This window comes from Thunnus thynnus, chromosome 3, assembly GCF_963924715.1.
Source record: "Thunnus thynnus chromosome 3, fThuThy2.1, whole genome shotgun sequence".
NCBI lineage: Eukaryota > Metazoa > Chordata > Actinopteri > Scombriformes > Scombridae > Thunnus > Thunnus thynnus.
The window spans coordinates 38,983,766-38,993,765 of NC_089519.1; the positions used below are offsets into that span (position 1 = coordinate 38,983,766).

General features: G+C 46.9%; 2 protein-coding genes across 4 annotated transcripts in view; both read left to right on the plus strand.

Annotated features, from left to right (window-relative positions):
• LOC137180456 (actin-binding protein WASF3-like) overlaps positions 1 to 6,248 on the plus strand; it is a 21,384-nt gene extending 15,136 nt beyond the window's left edge. For both annotated transcript variants that reach the window (XM_067585841.1, XM_067585840.1), the window contains 5 exons: positions 821 to 945; positions 1,860 to 2,114; positions 2,747 to 2,886; positions 3,196 to 3,411; positions 6,032 to 6,248. In XM_067585841.1, coding sequence (XP_067441942.1) covers positions 821 to 945; positions 1,860 to 2,114; positions 2,747 to 2,886; positions 3,196 to 3,411; positions 6,032 to 6,195 — 900 coding nt within the window. In that variant the 3' untranslated portion in view covers positions 6,196 to 6,248. The remainder of the gene's footprint in view (positions 1 to 820; positions 946 to 1,859; positions 2,115 to 2,746; positions 2,887 to 3,195; positions 3,412 to 6,031) is intronic.
• Positions 6,249 to 7,802: 1,554 nt separating this feature from the next.
• zgc:110222 (uncharacterized protein LOC550336 homolog) lies at positions 7,803 to 9,424 on the plus strand. Of its 2 annotated transcripts, none has more exons than XM_067585842.1 (3): positions 7,803 to 7,971; positions 8,751 to 9,011; positions 9,089 to 9,424. In XM_067585842.1, the coding sequence occupies exons 1-3, from the start codon at positions 7,857 to 7,859 to the stop codon at positions 9,295 to 9,297; spliced, it is 585 nt and encodes a 194-aa protein (XP_067441943.1). In that variant the 5' UTR covers positions 7,803 to 7,856; the 3' UTR covers positions 9,298 to 9,424. The 2 variants fall into 2 exon arrangements, with proteins under 2 accessions (XP_067441943.1, XP_067441944.1); XM_067585843.1 differs by having other exon boundaries at positions 7,929 to 8,022.
• Positions 9,425 to 10,000: the final 576 nt, after the last annotated feature.

The following is a 10,000-nucleotide window of genomic DNA, read 5'->3' on the forward strand; positions in this document are numbered from 1 at the left end:
CCAGGGGTCTCCTCAAGCAGCAGTCAGGGGACCTGAGGGCCAGAAGGGCAGCAGCTTTGGTTTCTGATGAAGCAAAAACCCGGGTGTGGGAGGACTTCAGGGACGCCGTGGAGACAGACTTTCAGTTGGCCTCAGGAAGGGGAAGCAGGGCTTAACCCAGGCTGTTTACAGCAGGGGTGGAGAACTGCTGACCATGATGGAGGATATTGTCGAGCGGTGGAAAGAGCACTTTGAGGAGCTCTTAAACCCTCTATGTAGGAGGCAGAGTTGGATGACTTGGAGGAAGCCTCACTCATATCCCTGGCAGAGATCTCTGAGGTAGTCAAAAAGCTTCTCAGTGGCAAGGCGCCGGGTGTGGATGAGATTCACCCTGAGATGCTCTGGACACTGTTGGGCTGTCATGGCTGGCACGCCACTTCAGTGTTGCATGGAGGTCGGGGACAGTGCCTGTGGACCGGTAGACCGGGGACCAGAGGATGTGCTCCTACTGTCGGGTATCACACTGCTCAGCTCAGCTTTAACATGCTGTCTGTCAAAATCCAATCGCAGCAGGCTTGCTGGCTGACAAACCCTCAGATGCTGACGGGACAATAAGTTCACAGTTTATTAATATCACGGCCTAACTGAGTGTAAACATCTTTACTCGGACAGACGAGCTTCAATAAAACTGGATGGTGGCACAGACAGAAACATGAATGAGAAGAAATAAAACGACAAAAACTCCCAGAATCTGTTCAGATCTTTATGGAGACATGAGAGTCAAATGCTGAACAGAAAATAAGTCAGTCTTTAACTTCTTCTTCTTCTCCTCCCTGTGCAGGTCCGGAAAGCTCGTAACAGACGGCAGGAGTGGAACCTGATGGCCTACGACAAGGAGCTCCGCCCAGACGCTCGAGTCACACCGTCACCTTACCACACCTCCGACGGATCGCTGTCACCTGACAGGTACTCATACACTCACACTAACACACTGCGTTATGAAAATAGAACAAATGACATTAAACATGATAGTAAACAATGTAGAGTTCTTTGAATTACTTACTGAGAGGAAATACTAACTTCACTTCATCTGATTTAGAAACTGTAGAGGAATTTTTCACTAAACCAAAAGACAGCAAATCCTCTAAATAGTTATTTCATAATCAAGATAGACAAGTTAAAAAGTACTGTGTAGGCAAAGAATACAGATTTATCATTCATATTAATAGATCAAAGGCAAAAAAGTGTGGTGTTGAATTCAGGAAAGTCAGTGTCGCTAAAGTTAAATTAATGGTAATAGTTTGTAAGAACAAACCACCTACGGTAGATGATCTTGATGGCAAGCACATTGCTTCACTAATTCACACATATTGTCAGTGTTTTAAGAAAGACGCGTCCACAAGTAAGGAAAATATCCAAAGTAGTGCCAATACCAAAAAATAAAAAGTTGCCGTTTTGTGAATCCAATAGTTTATTACCAGTTTATTACCAGGTTAGCATAGCATTAGTATGATCACAGTTAGCCATAGACTGTAAATGCTGCGTGCTAACCGAGCTAGCAGCTAGCACTATGGTCAGCTCCACCCTCTCATCCAAATATGGTCATTTCTGGCTCCAAAAATCCAAGATTTGCAACTTTCAAATTGCCAAACTTGAGGTTTCACAACGGCCGTCTACAAACCAGTGAATGACGTCATGGTCACTACGTCCACATCTGGATCGCCCCCCGGTGGCTGGTTGCAGTATAGGTCATAAGTCCCGCCCTCCATGTTGGCGGATGAGTTGAACTAAAAGATACTTTTCCCCAAAGATGTTTGTTCTCATGTTTCTCTGGGTGTGACGTCATGATTGACACACAGTGTCTTCATGTCCGCCAACAGGTCAGACGACCCCTGCAGCCCCCACCACCATGACGCCCAGGGGCATGATGGGAAGGATCATGTTGCCATGGTGACTGGTGGCAGCGGTCAGACTCAGTCATTGGACCGCGCCCTCCGACCCGCCTCTGTGTCCTCTGCGGTTGCCGCGACAACCGCCCGGCAGCACTCTCTGGGCCGCAACCAGCCACATCATCACCACCACCTGGCACCGGCCAATCAGAACGGAGCACGGCCCAACGCAGCCAAGGAGGCCAAGTATGCACACACACACACACACACACACACACACACACACATACACACACACACACACACACACACACACACATACACACACACACACACATACACACACACATACACACACACACACACACACACACACTTACACACACACACACACACACATACACACACACACACACACACACACACACACACACACACATACACACACACACACACACACACACACACACATACACACACACACACACACACACACACACATACACACACACACACACACACTTACACACACACACACACACACACACACACACACACACACACACACACACACACACATTCACACACACACACACACACACACACTTACACACACACACACACACACACACATACACACACACACACACACACACATTCACACACACACACACACACACACTTACACACACACACACACACACACATACACACACACACACACACACACACACACACACACACACACACACACACATACACACACACACACACACACTTACACACACACACACACACACACACACACACACACACACACACACACAAAGCTCCATCCTCTGACTTATGTTTGACCTTTGACCTCTGTCTCCCCGCAGTGATCATCAGATCCCGCCGGCCCCCCCGCCACCGCCCCCTCTCATGCCATCAGCGGGTCAGATGGCGTTCCCTGACAACTCCATCCACACCACTACCATGGCAACGCCGCTTCACCCTGCGGCCGCTCCTGGTAACCAAGGTAACGAGTTATTAGTTAGTCAGGTTTAATTATATAAAATGAATGATATAATTTTAATGACGGTGTCTTCAGACGTCGGCCTTTACACATCGTCAATATATTTATTTGAACTGTTGTTTTTGTCACAGAACAAAAATATTACGCTTACGGGCGTTTATGTTTATGCGTCGCGTCGGCGTTCAAAGGCCTGAAGACTAAAATGATTATTCATTATCAGAATGTTTGCCAATTAATTTCTGTTGATCATCTAATCAATTAATCGACTGATTGTTGCAATACTTTGACCTGTTTGACTTTTTTGGTCTCTAGGTGGCGCCGTCCTCTCTCGCCCCTACAGCCCCTCCCCTCCTCCCCCTCCCCCAGCCAACTATGTCCCCTCCCCCTCCCGGCCCGGAGGCCAAGCCCCACCTTCAGCCACTAACGCGCCTCCGTTGCCCCTGGCGACGGACGGCAGGAAGCCTCCCGGCGGACCAAACGTGCCGATGAATGACGCCCGCAGCGACCTGCTGGCCGCCATACGCAGAGGTAGATCACATGACTCATCTCTGGGGGCCAATACTGAGAGGGTCCTTATCACACTGTGGGCCCCTTAGAGGGCATTTTATCATACTGTGGGCCCCTTAGAGGGCATTTTATCATACTGTGGGCCCTTAGAGGGCATTTTATCACACTGTGGGCCCTTAGAGGGCATTTTATCATACTGCGGGCCCCTTAGAGGGCATTTTATCATACTGTGGGCCCCTTAGAAGGCATTTTATCATACTGTGGGGCCCTTAGAAGGCATTTTATTATACTGTGGGCCCTTAGAGGGCATTTTATCATACTGTGGGCCCCTTAGAGGGCATTTTATCATACTGTGGGCCCTTAGAAGGCATTTTATCATACTGTGGGCCCCTTAGAGGGCATTTTATCATACTGTGGGCCCCTTAGAAGGCATTTTATCATACTGTGGGGCCCTTAGAAGGCATTTTATTATACTGTGGGCCCCTTAGAAGGCATTTTATCATACTGTGGGGCCCTTAGAAGGCATTTTATTATACTGTGGGCCCCTTAGAAGGCATTTTATCATACTGTGGGCCCCTTAGAGGGCATTTTATCATACTGTGGGCCCTTAGAAGGCATTTTATCATACTGTGGGCCCTTAGAGGGAATTTTATCATACTGTGGGGCCCTTAGAAGGCATTTTATTATACTGTGGGCCCCTTAGAAGGCATTTTATCATACTGTGGGCCCCTTAGAGGGCATTTTATCATACTGTGGGCCCCTTAGAGGGCATTTTATCATACTGTGGGCCCTTAGAGGGCATTTTATCACACTGTGGGCCCTTAGAGGGCATTTTATCATACTGTGGCCCCTTAGAAGGCATTTTATTATACTGTGGGCCCCTTAGAGGGCATTTTATCATACTGTGGGCCCCTTAGAAGGCATTTTATTATACTGTGGGCCCCTTAGAAGGCATTTTATCATACTGTGGGCCCCTTAGAGGGCATTTTATCATACTGTGGCCCCTTAGAAGGCATTTTATTATACTGTGGGCCCCTTAGAGGGCATTTTATCATACTGTGGCCCCTTAGAGGGCATTTTATCATACTGTGGGCCCTTAGAGGGCATTTTATCACACTGTGGGCCCTTAGAGGGCATTTTATCACACTGTGGGCCCCTTAGAAGGCATTTTATCATACTGTGGGGCCCTTAGAAGGCATTTTATTATACTGTGGGCCCTTAGAGGGCATTTTATCATACTGTGGGCCCCTTAGAGGGCATTTTATCATACTGTGGGCCCTTAGAAGGCATTTTATCATACTGTGGGCCCCTTAGAGGGCATTTTATCATACTGTGGGCCCCTTAGAAGGCATTTTATCATACTGTGGGGCCCTTAGAAGGCATTTTATTATACTGTGGGCCCCTTAGAAGGCATTTTATCATACTGTGGGGCCCTTAGAAGGCATTTTATTATACTGTGGGCCCCTTAGAAGGCATTTTATCATACTGTGGGCCCCTTAGAGGGCATTTTATCATACTGTGGGCCCTTAGAAGGCATTTTATCATACTGTGGGCCCTTAGAGGGAATTTTATCATACTGTGGGGCCCTTAGAAGGCATTTTATTATACTGTGGGCCCCTTAGAAGGCATTTTATCATACTGTGGGCCCCTTAGAGGGCATTTTATCATACTGTGGGCCCTTAGAAGGCATTTTATTATACTGTGGGCCCCTTAGAAGGCATTTTATCATACTGTGGGCCCCTTAGAAGGCATTTTATTATACTGTGGGCCCCTTAGAAGGCATTTTATCATACTGTGGGCCCCTTAGAGGGCATTTTATCATACTGTGGGCCCCTTAGAAGGCATTTTATTATACTGTGGGCCCCTTAGAAGGCATTTTATCATACTGTGGGCCCCTTAGAGGGCATTTTATCATACTGTGGGCCCCTTAGAAGGCATTTTATCATACTGTGGGCCCTTAGAAGGCATTTTATTATACTGTGGGCCCCTTAGAAGGCATTTTATCATACTGTAGGCCCCTTAGAGGGCATTTTATCATACTGTGGGCCCCTTAGAGGGCATTTTATCATACTGTGGGCCCCTTAGAAGGCATTTTATCATACTGTGGGCCCCTTAGAAGGCATTTTATCACACTGTGGGCTCCTTAGAGGGCATTTTATCATACTGTGGGCCCCTTAGAAGGCATTTTATCACACTGTGGGCCCCTTAGAGGGCATTTTATCATATTGTGGGGGCCCTTAGAAGGCATTTTATCACACTGTGGGCTCCTTAGAGGGCATTTTATCATACTGTGGGCCCCTTAGAAGGCATTTTATCACACTGTGGGCCCCTTAGAGGGCATTTTATCATACTGTGGGCCCTTAGAGGGCATTTTATCACACTGTGGGCCCCTTAGAAGGCATTTTATCACACTGTGGGGCCCTTAGAGGGCATTTTATCATACTGTGGGCCCCTTAGAGGGCATTTTATCATACTGTGGGCCCCTTAGAGGGCATTTTATCATACTGTGGGGACCCTTAGAGGGCATTTTATCACACTGGGGGGCCCTTAGAGGGCACTTTGTCATATTGTGGGGGCCCTTAGAGGGCATGGTATTTTGCCGGGGCATTAGACGGTGGTTCTGGTCTGTCCTGGTCTGCAGGGATCCAGCTCAGGAAGGTCCAGGAGCAGCGGGAGCAGGAGGAGGCCAAGAAAAGGGAGCCGACAGGAAACGATGTCGCCACCATCCTGTCGAGACGCATCGCTGTGGAGTACAGCGAATCAGAGGAGGAGTCTGAACCCGAAGACCAGGAGTGGTCTGACTGACGAGGAGGCAGGAGAGGAGAGGAGAGGAGAGGAGAGGAGGAGAGGAGAGGAGAGAGGAGGAGAGGGGAGGAGAGGAGAGAGGAGGAGAGGAGAGAGGAGGAGAGGGGAGGAGAGGAGAGAGGAGGAGAGGAGAGGAGAGAGGAGGAGAGGAGGAGAGGAGGAGAGAAGAGGAGAGAGGAGGAGAGGAGAGAGGAGGAGAGGGGAGGAGAGAAGAGGAGAGAGGAGGAGAGGAGGAGAGGGGAGGAGAGGAGAGAGGAGGAGAGGAGAGGAGAGAGGAGGAGAGGAGAGGAGAGAGGAGGAGAGAAGAGGAGAGAGGAGGAGAGGGGAGGAGAGGAGAGAGGAGGAGAGGAGAGGAGAGGAGAGAGGAGGAGAGGAGAGGAGAGGAGAGGAGAGAGGAGGAGAGGAGAGGAAATAGATTCTCTTACAGTGTTGAAGTGTTTATTTAATGATTATTATTATTATAATTGTTGTTATTGATCTGATTACTTTTGTTCTCCAGTCAGTAAATGTTCTGATGTCAGAGGTCAGAGGTCAAACCTCCTTCTTAGTGATGCCATGATGTCATCAGGCAGCAGGTCGTCCATTTTGTTTTAGTGTCTGAAGTCACTTCCTGTTTACGACGGTGTGAACGACGTGTAAATATTTCCATGTTCACACGTTCACTACGGTCTGCTAACAATCCCACAATGCAACGCTGCACGTTTTACCGACTCTACAGCTGATGGCGACGACAGACGAGGACGCGTTAATGTCTTTGATACAGGAAGTGAGTGATGTCACACACGTGGTCACGTCAGCTGTTTGGTCACATGACTTCTGACTTCTTGTATTTTTGAAAGTTGTTTTTATTTTATTTTGCTGCTTAAACTGAAAAACAAACAAACATATTAAAGATATTTCTGCTGTTTCAGGTCATTTTTCAGTTTTGTAGAAATATTTTGTAATATTTATTTATTTATTTATTTCGTTTGTACTTTTTAAATATTTAAGTTGTGTAAACGTTTCTTGTAGGTTTTGATGTTGAACTCGAAGATATTTTCTTTGTGATTTGATGTATTTTGTGACGTCGACGTGCTGATTCAGCATCTGATGCATTAGTTGCTATGGTAACCAGAGACGAGGTGTCACATGATGAAGATTTGATTCGTCGGTGTGGTGTAAACGATGACATCATCTTCAGCGTATCTTCTGCGGTGATGTCATCGCTGCTGCTGCTGATGTCACAGCGTGTACCATCTGTGATTGGTTGTAGATTTATTGATTTATTGATCTGTGATGTGTTCTGTGTGATTTGCATGTCGGTGGAAAAAAATAACCAATGAATGAAGAGAAAGATCAAACTGTGACGTGAGTCTGTGATGAAAACATAAAGTTTATTTATTGATCAGCTGACTGGAGTCCAATGATTGATTTGAGTTCCTTTGTTGTTTCTGATCATTGAATTATAATCATATTTAATAAAACAGCAGCTGGAACTGATCAGCTGATGTTCCTGAAGCTGTCTGTATCATGACGTCAGATGTTCTATGACGTCATCGGGAGTATGTAAATGCTGATTTCCAACATGAGGATTGTTCATCCTGTTTTCAGCAGTTCTGACGTCACGGATCTGTCTCACGTTTAACCTCGATAGATCACCATGGTAACCGGGGTGGATCACCATGGTAACCCGTGCTGCAGCCTCCCTTCGCTGGAGGGCAGCAAATCGTTGGCTGCCGATAGTTTCACCTGAAGAAGAAGAAGAAGAAGAAGGAAGAGGAGGAAGAGGAGGAGGAGGTGGAGGAGGAGGAGGAGGAGGTTCGTAACCAGCAGCAGCGGAGTCTGTGTGTAAGTTGTAAAGTTTGAGGTTTCCCGCTTTAATCAGACGATGTTTGGACTAAAGTTCGCGGCGGTCTCGTGCTGCAGCAGCTGTTCATCAATCAGCTGTTTCCTGTTTCCGTCTTTATCAACACGAGCGATGAAAGAACAAACCAACAGTTTGAGTTTAGTGATGAGAGCAGATTCTAGATTTGATTTATAAGTTAATCTGAAATAAACGAGTTTCTATGGCGCCAAACTCAGAAACGTGTAAAATGATGAAACATTTCCTGGTTTATCGATAAATGAGATCGATAATCGATCATTTACTGACAACATTAATTAATATTATAGATCAGATAAAACAGGAAACTTCACCTGCTCATTTTTACGTTTTAGTTCTTTTTAAATGGACTTTTGCACATGAGGCTGTAATGAGATGTATTAATGCAGTGGTGGGCAAATAGCGGCCCGTGGCCCTTATCTGGCCCTCCAGCAAAACCATGCGGTCCGTGAAGAAAGCTGAACATCAATCAGCTGTTTGTAGAGGAAACATTTCATTTAAGAGTCGTTTTTGTCAGATTTGTATTTATATCAGTTGCTGTAATTCAGTAATAATTAATTATTAACTAATAATTAATAATTATTTTCTGAAATGAATGAAAGGAAACAGACTTTTGTTAAATATGAATCCATAAACAGCTGCTCTCATGTGAGGTGCGTTTGAAACTGGAGTCTGGGGTGCGTTTGTTTTGCAGACATGTCGGTGCAGGTGTGCTGCCTGTCGTTCCGCCAGCCGTACGCCGGTCTGATCCTGGACGGTGTGAAGACGGTGGAGAGTCGCTGGAGGCCCCTGCTGGCTCCACTGGAGAACCAGACTCTGGCGGTCCACATCGCCCAGAGGGACTGGGAGGGGGAGGAGTGGCGGGCGGTGCTTAGTGGACCGCTGGGGATGAACCGGGCTCAGATCCAAGCGCTCCGGGAGTCCGGGGAGAGGTTTGGCCGCGGCGTGGTGGCAGGTGAGAAATGAAATGATGTTTAATCCTGAGTTTATGAGGAGTCCCTGAAGGCATCACGTGTGTAAACTCTGTTCCAGGATTGGTGGATGTGGGCGGGACCTGGATATGCCCCGCCTCCCTACAGGAGGAGGAGCTACAGCCGCTGGAGCGGTCGGCCGTTCTGATTGGTCTACAGGAGAAACACCTGACTCACTTGTCCAACCCTCGCTGGTTGAAGCAGCCGCTGAGCGCTCGAGGAGGTCGCGACCTCTGGACTGTGGAGATCCCCGCTGAGCTGTTGCCATGACGACAAGTTTCACACGTTCACAGTTTGAATGATGGTGTGATTTATGATCAGCTGATCCTTCAAGTCGACCAATCAAATGTTTATTTTCTTAATAAATTCTTAATAAATTGTCATCCAGTTTCCAAAAGTTTGCTGTCTTATTGATTATTGATCACTTTGAGCTCAGACCTACAGATCAATAAGCACACTGGGGGGGCAACAAGCCCTTAAACCCAAACCTGTAGACGTGCAGCTGATTGACAGTCAGCTGATCAGCTGATATAATTATGAGTTTACATGCGAACATGCAGGTTATTGATAAATCATTTTGATCTATTGGTCTAATTATCACCATTAAATGTTTATCACGTTGCTGCTACCTGATAACATTCACAAGTAAAAAGTTTGTGCAGTAAACAGGAAGTTAAATGTACTTTGAGCCTCTGGTCATGTGACTTTAATCTGACATCTGAAACCTTTTAAAGCTGCTGTTTTACTTTTACAGCAGGTTTATTATGATCAGGCACCGCCGAGGTCCACAAGAAGCCTCTAGTGGACTTCAAGCAGACCTCCAGAGTCCACTTGGGCTGCAGACCTCACCTGAGAGGGTCTATCAACAACCCCGACCCCCTCTACAGGCTTCTTTATTATCTGATAAACTAGACGTGTGAAGGTCCCAGAACGCTGAGTCCACGAGGGCTCAGTCCGCAAGTCTGGAGAGGAC

Bases quoted from the DNA above. Each gene is read 5' to 3' on its own strand.
- zgc:110222 (XM_067585842.1), top strand. From the start codon at position 7,857: ATGGTAACCCGTGCTGCAGCCTCCCTTCGCTGGAGGGCAGCAAATCGT. The intron at 7,972-8,750 runs GTGGAGGAGGAG...TTTGTTTTGCAG, and splicing joins AGGAGGAAGAGGAGGAGGAG to ACATGTCGGTGCAGGTGTGC. The intron at 9,012-9,088 runs GTGAGAAATGAA...ACTCTGTTCCAG, and splicing joins TGGCCGCGGCGTGGTGGCAG to GATTGGTGGATGTGGGCGGG.